This window comes from Mirounga angustirostris, unplaced genomic scaffold, assembly GCF_029215605.1.
Source record: "Mirounga angustirostris isolate CCGP_5_RB_7025 unplaced genomic scaffold, mMirAng1.0.hap1 SCAF_4, whole genome shotgun sequence".
NCBI classification, from domain to species: domain Eukaryota; kingdom Metazoa; phylum Chordata; class Mammalia; order Carnivora; family Phocidae; genus Mirounga; species Mirounga angustirostris.
The window spans coordinates 133,184,423-133,198,181 of record NW_026991712.1 but is presented as its reverse complement, the minus strand read 5'-3'; the positions used below and the strand labels follow the sequence as shown (position 1 = coordinate 133,198,181).

The following is a 13,759-nucleotide window of genomic DNA, read 5'->3' as shown; positions in this document are numbered from 1 at the left end:
TATTTATACTAGCAAGATTATCTGGTTTTTCCTCAGCTTTCCAAAAATTTATTGGAAAAATAATTTTGATTGTTTAATACTGAAAGGAATGTTAGAAGTCATCAAGTGGAGTCCAATCCCAGTATTTGATATGGAAAATGAGCCACAGGGAAGAATAAATATAACAAAGTTGGTGGATTTGCTAAAACTGCAGATGAGCAAAAGTGTTTGAATTCATATTTATAATCCTCAGATCTATACCACCATCATACATCCCATTCTTACATCCCATGAATTACATGGGTGTTGGTGGGTGGGTATGTGTGTGCCCCTCCCCCCCTTTCTCCTTTCCTCTCATTCCCACTCCTTCCTTCTTCAGCTTTGCTTTCTTCTCCCTTCCTCCCAACCTACCCCCACACACACTTTCCACAGACACATACTCACCGCAATCACATAAACCATTCCATTTTGTAAAGTTGGTTCTACTCAGATGCAAAAGGCATGACGGTTGGAATAAGCCAGGACAAATAAATCTGCTCCTTGTTTTCCTTCCCACTCCCTTTTAATCAGCATGGATAATTTGTATTTATTCCAATTTACGTATATTTTAAATATTCTGATAATGGGATTTTCTATATGGAAGTGTCTCATATTTTCTCTCTCTAAATTAAATGTGAAGAATAATCATTAATATATATGTTCCCCAAAGTCAGATCGATACAACAAAAATGAATTCAAGAATGGAAATAAATATCTGGGCAATACAAGCCAAAATTTACATGTTTATCTAGAATATCTTAGAAAATCTCCTCAATTTTTAAATTTCTTTTTATTTTAAGACATTACCTACAAAACATGTTGCTTTATTAGGGCAAACACTAAATATAAAAGCCACCCTGAAGCATATTCTTTTTAGGTATTAACAAGAATTAGCTCCCTGACCTTTTGATATAACATGCTAATTAACATAGAGCTGATGCATATTTGGTAGCAGATACTGTCAGTTCCCCATTTTTTTAATCCATGATAAACTCTAAATCTTTTGGGGTCTCCTCTTATCATCTACATTGATATTCCAAAGATATCCTTAACATGAAAATAATTACTTATAAATAATTAAGATAGGGAAAGAACAGCCTCTAAAGTATAAAAGCAGCTGATAGTAACGCTTAAAATCTTCAGATTACCAGTTACTTATATGTTTGACCTAGTGCTATTTCAACCATCTGCAGGGTAGGTCTAAAGATAGAATATAACCCAAAAATGCTTTTTAATCTAGAAGGTGGACAGGGTGGGAAGAAGCCCTGTGAGGGCAGAATGTGCTCTACTCTACAATACAGTTTCTCAGTCAGCTCAACACTCACTATATTGCATTTGGTTTTGCTACTGCACATAAAATGGAGTAGTTTTGTGAACATGTTTGCCGAAGGTATTTTTATGTTAAATTTCTTTTTATAAACTTCTAGGTTGAAATAAACCTAAAACGATATCCAACTCCTTATCCAGAGGATTTAAAGAATATGGTAAAATCTGTTCAAAATCTGGTGGGTAAGCCAAGCCATGGAGTGCGTGTTGAGAATTCAAATCCAACTGCTAACACGGAGCAAACTGTGAAAGAAAAATATGAACACAAGTGGCCTGTAGCCCCAAAGGAGATTACAGTGGAGGTATTTCAAGGTTATTGGTAATTGCCAGTGTGGTTTGGATTTTTTGGAATTACTAAATTCTATGTCTTTTTAACTGATTAGATCTTCTCTGATAAGTGCATTTTCCCCCTAAAATATAAATAAGTCTCTCTACTTTTTCAAACTATGAGGGTTGCATTTAATAAATTACAGGTAAATGATGCCCTCATGGCCTAAAATTATTAATACAGCTCCAAAAGTTCCAATACACACAGAAGGAATAACTTGCTCACTCAGCTAGGCCTAGCCAGTAAGTGCATTATATGATTTTCACTACACTCTTTTGGCTACCCCAAACTTTTATTGTATGAGTCATTAGAAAAGACTAAATGAAGCTTTTTTTTTTTTTTTACTCTACAAATCTCAGTAAGATTCTTGATCAGATTTAGAGCCCATTTTTTGTTTGTTTGTTTCTGTGTTTGGATTAAAACCTTTATAGGAAACACTTTTATAAACATGACAAAGAGGAGATAAGTTTGAAATTTAGCTTTTCTGGATCTGGCCATGTGAAACTTAATTCCTGTATTTTAGAATCAACTAGATATTCATCCTTATCAATTTGTGTGGTCTGAAAAGAATTCAACTACATTTATACCACCTCTGTACTATCTCATCCACTCTTCAGCTAATTTGGTTATCACCTTTTTATCTTCATTAGAAACATAACTGGTATGAATGAGTACGTCTAGAAGTTACTGTATCTACTTCTCAAAAACCTAGGTTTGTGAAACTCTTTTACAAATCTGCATTTCACAGCATCAATTTGTTGCACTGATTAAACACCAACTGTATATTTAGCACTGTGCTAAATACTGTGAGAGAGAGAAAAGAAATATAAAATGTACACATAGTCCCCAACTAATTTAGGGCCTAGCCAGGTAAGATTACCACAGATGAAGTAATTAGAGAACATATTATATAAAATATGATCACATGATTAGTTGTGTGATGGAGAATATAATACTTTAAGAAATTGGAGAGAAGCAATCACTGCCAATCAATTAAAAAGTTACGTGAAACAGTTTAAGGTTGAACTGCATATTGATAATGGGGTGATTCTTTTAAAGTCAAAAGAGAGGAAGTCATTCCAGACAAAGGGAAAAGTTTGAGCAAAAATAAGCCTGGTGTGACTATCTGCCAGCGGAGGTACCAGCCCACCCCAGAAAAGAAGAATACAGCCTGGTATCCAGGGAAGAAAATTTAAGTAAATACTCATTTTCATTGTTTTTTTTTTTTCTTTTTGCTTATGAAATCAGTATTATTGTACTTTTTCTTTCTAAAATATTACAGATATGCAATAGCAGAGAAACAGACTTTTCTTTTATCTCTAAGACACTCTAATAATATAAAAAGGAAGAAAGCCAAGATTTAAGAGGTACACACTAATACACATACACTTCATATTTAAACCTCATGCAATCACAGTTTAACATTAAAATAATTGTGAGGTCATAATAACCCATAAACTGTGTAATTTTGCTACAAAATAAGAAGATTCTAAAATTGCTTAATACAGGATTGGGATAGGTGAGGCAAGGAAAAGATGGCTTTGGATATAAATTTTGTAATAACCCTTGTAGAGAAAATAAATCTTAAAATTATCCCACAAGCATTTCAAATTTGAAAAATCCAAAATTATATTTAATGTTTCTTCCCCAAATTTACTTCTGCTCCTATATGCCCAACCTTGATCTCTGCTAGCACTATTATCTACTAGCTTACTGAAGCTAGAAATTTGGAAGGTATCCTGATTTCTTTTTCCTTCTTTCTCTCCACTCACTGCCCCTTCCGGTCACCTAAATCTACATTTTCATCTAAGTGTATCTCTTCAACCTCCTCAGGCCCTCAACTCTGTCCTGCATTATTATAAAAACTCTCAACTTCTTGGCTTACATTGTCCCCAGCCCCCTCATTACTTTGCTAATGCCCTTTTTATTTATTTTTTTAAGATTTTATTTATTTAAGAGAGAGAGCCCAAGCAGGGGGAGGGGCAAAGGGAGAGGGAGAAGCAGACTCCCTGCTGAGAAGAGAGCCCAAAGAGGGACTTGATTGCAGGACCTGAGATCATGACCTGAGCCAAAGTTGGACACTTAACCAACTGAGCCACCCACGTGCTCCTAATAATGATCTTTTTAAGACACAAATCTAATTTGCCCTCCTTAAAAACACTTATTTCCTATCTAATTGAAACTCAATCTTAAGCTTTATAATTATTTCAGTGATTCATCCCACCCTTTCTTAGTTTTCTTCTTCTCCTGGCCTTTTATCTTGAACAGAAATCTCACTGGTAATTTCAATACTTTTTCTAAAACTGGGATTCTAGATCTTCTTTCCCCAACTTTTAGCCATCCTAGAGCAAAGAGAAGCTGTTGCTTTTTTATCATCCTCCCTTCTTGAATTGCTCATCCAGATCAAGGGGCCACACTCCATATTTTCCACTTCCAAATAAAATAAATACAGATGGCCAAGTGTCCAGCTGATCAGTGTATATGAAGCATTTTATTGTATGTTTTGCACTTGTATGACATTTTTGAGTCATTATTTAGTTCATACTGTCAAGAATACGGAAGAGAGTATCACACACTGCATGATAGATTTATCCATATGGTTAAATATGGAAAACCAAGGAAAAAAGAATAGAGGTAGGCAGAACCAGAAACAGAAAATGATAAGAATAAATAAGGTAAATAGATTACAAATGCAGCAGAGGAAAAAAGGAAAAGGAAAAGGAAATCAATATTTATTGATCACTTTCTATTTGCCAACCCTATGCCAAGAGTTTTAATATACGTTATGCTAGGCAAAGAATACAGCTGGGAGGGTCATATGAACAAGGAGGACGGGGAGGTATGAAGGTTGTCCTCCACTTCCATATTCCTTTATTTAAGTTTTATGAAGTTTACATTTGCTTTTTCCCTGTGTCTTAGTCCATTCAGGCTGCTATAACAGAATACCATAGACTACATGGCTTATAAACAAAAACATTTATTTATCACAGTTCTGGAGGCTAAGAAGTCCAGGATCAAGGTACTAATAGATTCAGTGTCTAGTAAAGGCCTACTTCCTGGTTTATAGATGGCCATCTTCTCTCTGTGACTTCACATGGTAGAAGGAGATAGGGAGCTTTGTAGGGTCTCTTTTACAATGGCACTAATTTCATTCATGAAGGTTCTATCCTCATGACCTAATCGCCTCCCAAAAAGATCCCACCTCCAACTATCATCATATAGGTTTAAACGTATGAATTTTGAGGGGACACAAACATTCAGTATGTAGCACCCAGCTCTTTATATGACTAGCACTTCCACGTCTTTCCAAGTTTTAGTTTAGAGATGACCTCAATAGGAAGGCCTTCCCTGATCACCATGATCAGTAGAACCTCTGATTTTCTCTATCACATCATCCTGCTTATTTGTGTTAAATATAAGGAAAACATCTATGATTATGTTGTTTATTAACTTCAGACTTCGTTTCATGAGGGCAGGAGCCAGGTATGTCTTGCCTACCATTGTCTTTCTGGTGTCCAGCACAGTGCTTACTACAGAGTCAGACACAATAAGTATCTGTTGAGTGCATGAACAACTGATAGAGTCTAGTGTAGTAATACTGATAACATGTCTGTCCCTACATCCAATTAGAAGTTAATTGAGGGGAAGAACAATTTCTCTGAGTTTTTGTCAAATTAATCACTAATTAAGTGTTGGCTGCCATACCTATTTATATTTCATCACCTATGTGTTGAATAACATGTATTCTAAAAACAACAATTTACCATATTAATACATTAATATAATATGAGTAAAGGCAAAATATCATGATGAAGACTATTGGGAGAGTGAGGAGAGCAGGGAAAGAGGAGGGAAGGAAGGAAGAAGAATGGTATGGTAAATAAAGCTATGGCATAAAATGAGTAAAGGCTAAGTGTTCTAAAAATCTTGGTATACAAATGCCTTTAGTGTCTTAGTAATTTTTTTACAAGGATCATAGACCAAAAGAAGTACCTAACAGTTCCATTTATTAAGTAGTAGGTGTGAACAACTTAATAAATATTTATGTCCTGCCTAGTGGTCATTTGAAGAATAATACACATAAATTGAAAAGGAAAATAATAGTTTTATTTCATGCTTAAATAGAAAAACTACTTATTAATGAAATGTGTGCCCCTGTGGGACACCACTTACCTTCTCAAACCTTCGAATCATATTAGATACTACAATTCTGTTTCACATTGATTTTCAAATAGCATTTGGTTTTTGATCACAGCAACCACCAAAAACCCAGTTTCACAAAGATTGTCATCAAAAGGAAAGTGCAATCTAATATTGAAACTGAGAGCCACTAATTCACACAGTATCTGACTGATGTCAAGTATTGCTTTGTTTCCCTCAAATATTTAAAATAAACCATGTATTCCTGTGATGAATTAAAAACATCACCACAGGTATCTTGGAGCCCAGTGCTTTTGAAAGTGCTTTTGAGTCTAGTAGACATTAATTGAATTTACCTTGTTACCAATTTTGTGATCTTGACAAGTCATTGAAAACTTCCTGAGCTTTGCTTTCTGTATCTTTAGAAATACAGGTAACAATAACATTTAGAGTTTTGTGGAGATAAAATCAGATGAAAACAAGTATTTTTAACAGCTGCAAGCACAGTTCTCGGCGAAGAGGAAAGCTACAGTAAATGATAATTCCCTTCCCTTCCAAAAGAGAATGATGTGCTAATCCTGCCCATCCACCTTTAATCCTTTTGTGGGCCACTACCCTGCATTAAAGAAAACTTCTCACTGGATACCTGTTCACTGTGTCCACCATGTTCACAAAGTTTCTGGACTTTTTTATTTGTTAGGAGACTCCACCCAATTTCTTTCTATAGAGGAAACACATCTCTCTCCTGGTAATAGAGAATAGTCATTTACCCTTGAAAATGTCCTTAAATGCTTTTATTAATACTAGACCTGGACTCCTGAAAGCTCAGACACAAGTTTTTTCCCCCTCTCACTTCTACATTAGGCTCCCTTTCCCTACAACAGTAGCAGCTGAGATTTAGTCTGAACAACACAAAGTCAATGGGTTAAAGAAAAAAAAGAGATTCTACCTTTTCTTTCTCCCCCTCCTCTGTCTCCTTACCACAAGCAAATATGGTTCAAGGTGCTTAAAATGGGACCCTCATTATATTTGATTCCTGACCAAAAACTTCCACTGCCTTTACCATAGAAGTAGTCCCAAAAGATTCACCCACTTTTCCCAATGTGAACTTGACTCCTCCAGCCTCTCTAAAAGAATTTATAGAGACAGACTCAATGATTAATTTCCTTTGTTGAACAGTTAACTTGTCTGTTCTGTGAAGTCCAGCTGAGAGGTGAGCTTTCCTTAGGGTAGACAGTAGAGCATACATAGTATCACACAGAAGGCCTTCCATTGCACAGATCCCAGTTCAAATCTTGGCTCTACCACTCACTGAGTTGGTGACTTGGAAATATGACTTTACCTCTCTGAGCCTCCATTTCCTTAACTGTAAAACAAAGATAATGATAGTAAATAACTTAAAAATAATAACAGTAAAAACTAGGTTATCAATTAAGTAATTAACAGAGATGATACAGATAAAGTGTTTAGCATAGTAGCACAGTAGCAGATATGTAATAGATCCTCCATAACTGATGGCGTCATCATCTTCATCATAATCATCATCATCATCATTATCATTTTGCTCATGAAGATAAGTGAGTCTAACTGGATCAGTGGGAATCCACTGTTCTTGCTTCAGTAGTGCTAATCCTCCTAGGTGGAGGGCCACAGAACTCTGGAGAAAAGGGGCAAGCTCATGATTAGCTGATATCAGAGTCTCTTCCTAGTCACTAGAGCTCTTTTTGATTCAAAGTAGAAATTCTTGAGCAGAACCAGAGACTTGAATCTGAGTCATACCATACCTACCATGCCAAGCTCCAGCCACAATATTGGGATACAAATTTGAAAATTTGATCTATACATTCAAGATAACTTGCACACTGATTGTATAAGTCATAAGGAAAATGAAGTAATGAAGCCCTTAATTATATTTACATTTCTATGCTTGCACAACTCTTTGGTTTCTTTTGTTGACTAAAACAAAATTCCTGTACTTCAGTATCAGGTGTCATAGAATATTTCCTTTTTAAACTTATTTCAACAAATAAGTTACATTTAGATTCATAGAATGTTAGTACTAGACTGAAAATAGCATTAATTCCTATCATCTATTACCTTCATTTTACTGATGAATTGAATAAGGTACAGAGAGGTATACTGACTTGCCCAAGATAACCTGATTAATAAATGATAAAGCAGGAATGGAAGAGAAATATGCCACTTTGTAATTGAATATTTTGATAAGCCTTAACATATTTTATGACTTTTCATGGTACAATTTCTCAAACTTGTGTCTGCTTCTACTTATAAATTTCTACAAAGATGTGTAAAGCCTTTTACTCTCTATTCTGTCACCTTAAAACTTTATCATAATACCTTGAAATAGTTTTCAAAATCCATGGAAACACAGATTTCCCTCTTCATCTCCAGAATTTCCATCAATCCCTCTCTCTTTCCTATCCCTCTTCAAATCTGGAACGGGATTTTAAAAGTCTGTAATGTGCTCACAGTTGAGCTCACTAGGAGGTGGCACAATATAAGGGAAGATTTTTGGACATGAACCCAAGAATCCTGCCTCTATGCTGGATCTTGGTCTAATTTTCCCTGTAAGCATGGACCTTGCTGAGTCTTAAAATTTACTTGTAGGAAATGAAAGGTTCAGCTAGAAATATTTTTTTAAATAATTAACAAATATCAGATATATACCCAGGTTTTTCACAGGCAAGTATTCTCATACAAACCTAACCAAAACCAACCCAAAAAATTGAACTTACGCCAGGAGCTAAAGAAATGGCTGTTTCTTTGCAATACCCAAAGACTTGAGCCTGTCATTCACTATGTGGGGCATTGAAATATATAATAAAAGTTTCTGTCTATTACCAATTAGTTATAAAGTGGGACACATTTCATTTACTATATTTGTGTGCTCAAGTATATTCTTTATTTAACAAAATATTTCTAAATGTATTGCATTAATGTTTTAAACTAACAAGAACTAATTAATGGGAAAACTGAAAAATGCTGAAAATTATTTTTTGAATTCAAATTAACCTAAGGTTTAAGAAAAAAAAGACATAAAGATAACTGCCATGCATAAATTTATATCACTACCTCCCTGTGGGCATAGACAAAACATTTTTGTGTGTATAAAAAAGTGAGAATTTGGTATTTTACCTTCCCCAATGCTCTCTCATTATCTGGTTAACTGGAAATAATAATTTTAATTAAAGAAGTTTAAAATTCACAGGGTTTTTTAACATGTTCATTTGTCTTTATAAAGTTATATTCTTGTACCAGTGTTGCTCATTACACTCAATGAATGGATTTAGAATGAAGATTTAGCAAGTTAGATTAATCATGAGAAAACTAGAAACCTTAGGAAGAAGTCATGATAGAACTAAAGAAATTGAGGATAAGATCACTTGGGAAACAGTAAGAGTTAACAGGGGGATTGGCAATAAAAGCCGGATTTAAAAGACCCAATTGTGCAGGAGCATGGCTGAAGATGAAAAGAAATTTAGTTGGTCAGTGATGGACTTTCCCTCTTAGAACTCTTAAGGGAGCTCCCCTCTTAGATTCTTACATGCATATATATATCATATATATATATGATATATATACAGCTTATCATACAGCTTATCATAATTCAGTCATGTGTTATAATAAGATGTATCTCATCTCCCCAACTAGATGGGAAATCTCCAAGGGACATGGGTGACATTTTGTCTTTCTTTGGAAACTCTACAGTTCTTTGCACAGTGCCAGGCATATCAACAGGCATTCAAAAAATGTCTGATCAACAAATGGACTCATTTAAATTAGAAAGAACAAAACATTTTAGTACTCACCTCAGAGAAACATATGATTCACTTCTCCCAGTGCTCCACAGTGACTTATATTCTAGAGCCCCATCTTTAAATCTGAGCCAAGTAAAGATATTGCCACCTTGGTTAACCAATGTTTAAATGTTTACTTTCCTTGTCCTATATTATTATATCTCTCAGGATTCTTTTGTTCATCCAGCTAATGAAATGAGGATTGGGGAACTTCACCCTTCATTAGCTGAGACCCCTCTGTACCCACCCAAACTTGTTCTGCTAGGGAAGGACAAAAAAGGTAACACTGTGAACCTAATGTGGAAAATATGCCACAAATGCATGTGCATGATGAATCACCAGTCGTAACTTATGATACACCATAGTCTATAGAAAATTTTACAAATATATATTCCTAACATTGTTATGCTATCTGTTTTTCATACTTGCTTTTCTGTGTTTATTATTGTCAATGTTCATAGCATTATAACATTTTCCCCTTTACATTTCAGAATCAACTGATGAGTCTGAAGTTGACAAAACTCACTGTCTGAATAACAGTGTTTCCTCAGGCACTTACTCAGACTACTCACCTTCCCAGGCTTCCTCAGGATCCTCTAACACCCGGGTTAAAGTGGGGTCCTTGCAGACAACAGCTAAAGATGCAGTACATAATTCTTTATGGGGTAACAGGTGTGTTTAGAATTCCCTTTTTTCTGTTCCCAAGTGCTTACTTTCAGCAACTTTAAAAAAAAAATGGGATCTTAATTTTTGAATTGTATTCAGCGCATGAATGGTGTAGAAGATAGACAGAAGGGGCAGGTAAGCAATCACATTCCCACCAGGATTTCCAGGAGAGGATGAATCCATTTTATACAGCAAAACCATTGTTTAAGGGAGAGATGGCAGGAGATTATCAGGTTGAGATAATAGGAACAGAAATTAAAAGAATTTGAAACCAAAAATCCTGCTTGCCTAGTACTTATTTATGACACACGTGGGCATTTCACTATCCCCAGTGGGGTTATGGATTAAACCAAGATGCATGGAAAGCACTTGTGTGCCCAGTACAAAGTAAATATTTAATAAAATTGTCATTGCTATCGTCATCATTGTTATCATCATCATCATCATTTTATCACCACCTGGAAAAGTTAGGCTATAAGCAAAAGTATTTAATCTTTCCAAAATGGTTCCTACTCTATTTTACTTCCATTATACAGATAAAAATCAAAAGCCAAAGAGCACAATAAAGTGATTCAGTGAGGTAGTAATTACCCAGGTCTGATTCTTCTGTTTTGTACCTTGTTGTTATGTTTTAAGGTACAAATAGCAAATACAAATCATCATATAGGTAGTCAGTGATTATTACTCATATTTTACTGATAATATCACTACTGTCAACAATATATTCTTTGGTGATTAATGGATAACTATTTCTACCATTCAGCCCATGATAAGAATCTTAACTCTTTCAGTTTACAAGTTCGTTATTTGTGATATAAGCTGAGCTTAATGAGGTACTTTGGAAGGTTCCTTCTCAATTTACTATTTTTCAATTAGCAAAAGCACTTAAAGGTCTTTCTCTCACTGATAAAATACATATATATATATATATATATATATTATTCAATGTTATTAGTGTGCAAATGGTTTAGAATAAACCTAAAAAAATGAGCGTCTTCTAGAAATACTGTGGTCACTGGCACAAACAAGCCAATGACCAAAAGTCATAATATAATATAATTTACATTCTAGGAAAATGTGTTCCCTATACAATGAATTTAGTGTTTTCAATACCTGGCCTTCAAATAAATGTTATTTGAAGACAATTTGGGTTCATCAGATATATCAAGTACTTATAAGAATGGTACTCTCGACCAATAGTTTGGAAATGTACTGAATCAGAAATTCCAGGGATGAGGACCAAGAATCAGGTGATTCTAATTATCAGATAAGTGGCAGGACCATCACTGAAAACCTATCTATTTCTTTCATTCATTTAATCATCCAACAAATATGTATTTTCATGCCTACCAAGTGCCAGGCACTATGCTAGGTCTGAAGAGGAAAAAAAAAAAATCTCTGCCCTCATGAGTTTACATTCTAGCAAAGGACACACAACAATGCTCAATAAATAAAACAGGTAAGTAACTGATATAATATGTTAGAAGGTGATGATTACAAGGAGGAAATAAAAAAGCAAGGAAAAGGGGTGGATTTGGGGGGCAGGGCTGAAATAACTATGCCATCTTAATTGAAAGTGAGATGTGGATGAATGATCCGTGAAACAGAGGATTGTGGCAGTCTTGGCTGCTTGTTCTCTTTCTGGCAAAGACCCAGCTCGTCCTTATTTTCATATTTTGTCTTCCCACTGTCTTCACAGGATTGCGCAATCTTTCCCACAGCCTCTCGATTCAAAGCCATTACTCAGCCAGCGGGAGGCTGTTCCCCCGGGGAATGTACCGCAGCGTCCGGATCGGCTGCCAATGAGTGACGCCTTCACGGACAACTGGCCTGATGGTTCACATTATGATAACACAGGGTTTGTTGCAGAGGAGACCGCAGGCGAGAACGCCAACAACAATCCTCTCTTAAGTTCAAAATCTAGAAGCACATCTTCTCACGGACGCAGGCCTTTGCTTAGGCAGGATAGGATTGTTGGTGTTCCCCTGGAACTCGAGCAGTCTACACACAGACACACACCAGAAACAGAAGTGCCTCCTTCCAATCCCTGGCAGAATTGGACCAGAACCCCTAGTCCTTTTGAAGACAGGACCGCTTTCCCTTCCAAATTAGAGACAACCCCCACCACCAGCCCATTGCCTGAAAGGAAAGAACATATAAAAGAATCTGCTGAAATACCTAGTCCTTTTTCTCCAGGAGTACCATGGGAGTATCACGATTCCAATCCCAACAGGAGTCTTAGCAATGTCTTTTCTCAGATCCACTGCCGCCCGGAATCTTCTAAAGGTGTTATTTCCATTAGCAAAAGCACAGAGAGGCTTTCCCCACTCATGAAAGATATCAAGTCCAATAAATTCAAAAAGTCACAGAGTATCGATGAGATTGACATTGGTACATACAAGGTGTATAACATACCGTTAGAAAACTATGCTTCTGGGAGTGATCACTTAGGAAGCCATGAACGGCCAGATAAAATGTTGGGGCCAGAGCATGGTATGTCCAGTATGTCTCGAAGCCAGTCGGTCCCGATGCTGGATGACGAGATGCTCACGTATGGAAGTAGTAAAGGGCCACAGCAACAAAAAGCTTCCATGACCAAAAAAGTCTATCAGTTTGACCAAAGTTTCAATCCCCAAGGAGCAGTGGAAGTTAAAGCCGAAAAGAGGATACCGCCCCCCTTTCAACACAATTCTGAGTACGTGCAACAGCCCGGCAAAAACATCGCCAAGGATTTGGTTAGTCCCAGAGCTTACAGAGGATACCCACCGATGGAGCAAATGTTCTCGTTTTCTCAGCCATCCGTTAATGAGGATGCTGTGGTGAATGCCCAGTTTGCAAGCCAAGGTGCCAGGACGGGCTTCCTGAGAAGAGCCGACTCCCTGGCGAGCTCCACAGAGATGGCCATGTTTAGAAGGGTCAGTGAACCTCATGAGCTGCCTCCGGGTGATAGGTACGGCAGACCTCCCTATAGGGGCGGTCTGGATCGCCAAAGCAGCGTTTCAGTGACTGAGTCCCAGTTCCTGAAAAGGAATGGCAGGTACGAAGATGAACACCCTTCATATCAAGAAGTGAAAGCTCAGGCGGGAAGTTTTCCAGTTAAAAACCTTACGCAGAGGAGGCCATTGTCTGCAAGAAGCTACAGTACAGAGAGTTACGGTGCCTCCCAAACCAGGCCAGTTTCAGCTAGGCCTACTATGGCAGCTCTTTTGGAAAAACTGCCATCTGACTATAACTTGGGTAACTATGGTGACAAGCCATCAGATAACAGTGATATAAAGCCAAGGCCCGCCCCTGTGAGGGGAGAGGAGAGCTGTGGGAAAATGCCTGCAGACTGGAGACAGCAGCTGCTTAGACATATAGAAGCTAGAAGGTTAGACAGGGTATGTCCGGCATTTCTCTGTAAGAATATCCCCCCTGCCTTTAGTTGCACTGCACTGCCATCTCTAAGCACATGTAGGGAAGC

At 36.8% G+C, this 13,759-nt stretch overlaps 1 protein-coding gene across 1 annotated transcript in view; it reads left to right on the top strand.

The window, feature by feature from the left end:
• LRRC7 (leucine rich repeat containing 7) overlaps nt 1–13,759 on the top strand; it is a 959,434-nt gene that overhangs the window by 865,682 nt on the left and 79,993 nt on the right. Inside the window, exons 19-22 of the mRNA XM_064588988.1 lie at nt 1,446–1,646; nt 9,799–9,910; nt 10,122–10,302; nt 11,996–13,676. Of these exons, the coding sequence (XP_064445058.1) occupies nt 1,446–1,646; nt 9,799–9,910; nt 10,122–10,302; nt 11,996–13,676 (2,175 nt within the window). The remainder of the gene's footprint in view (nt 1–1,445; nt 1,647–9,798; nt 9,911–10,121; nt 10,303–11,995; nt 13,677–13,759) is intronic.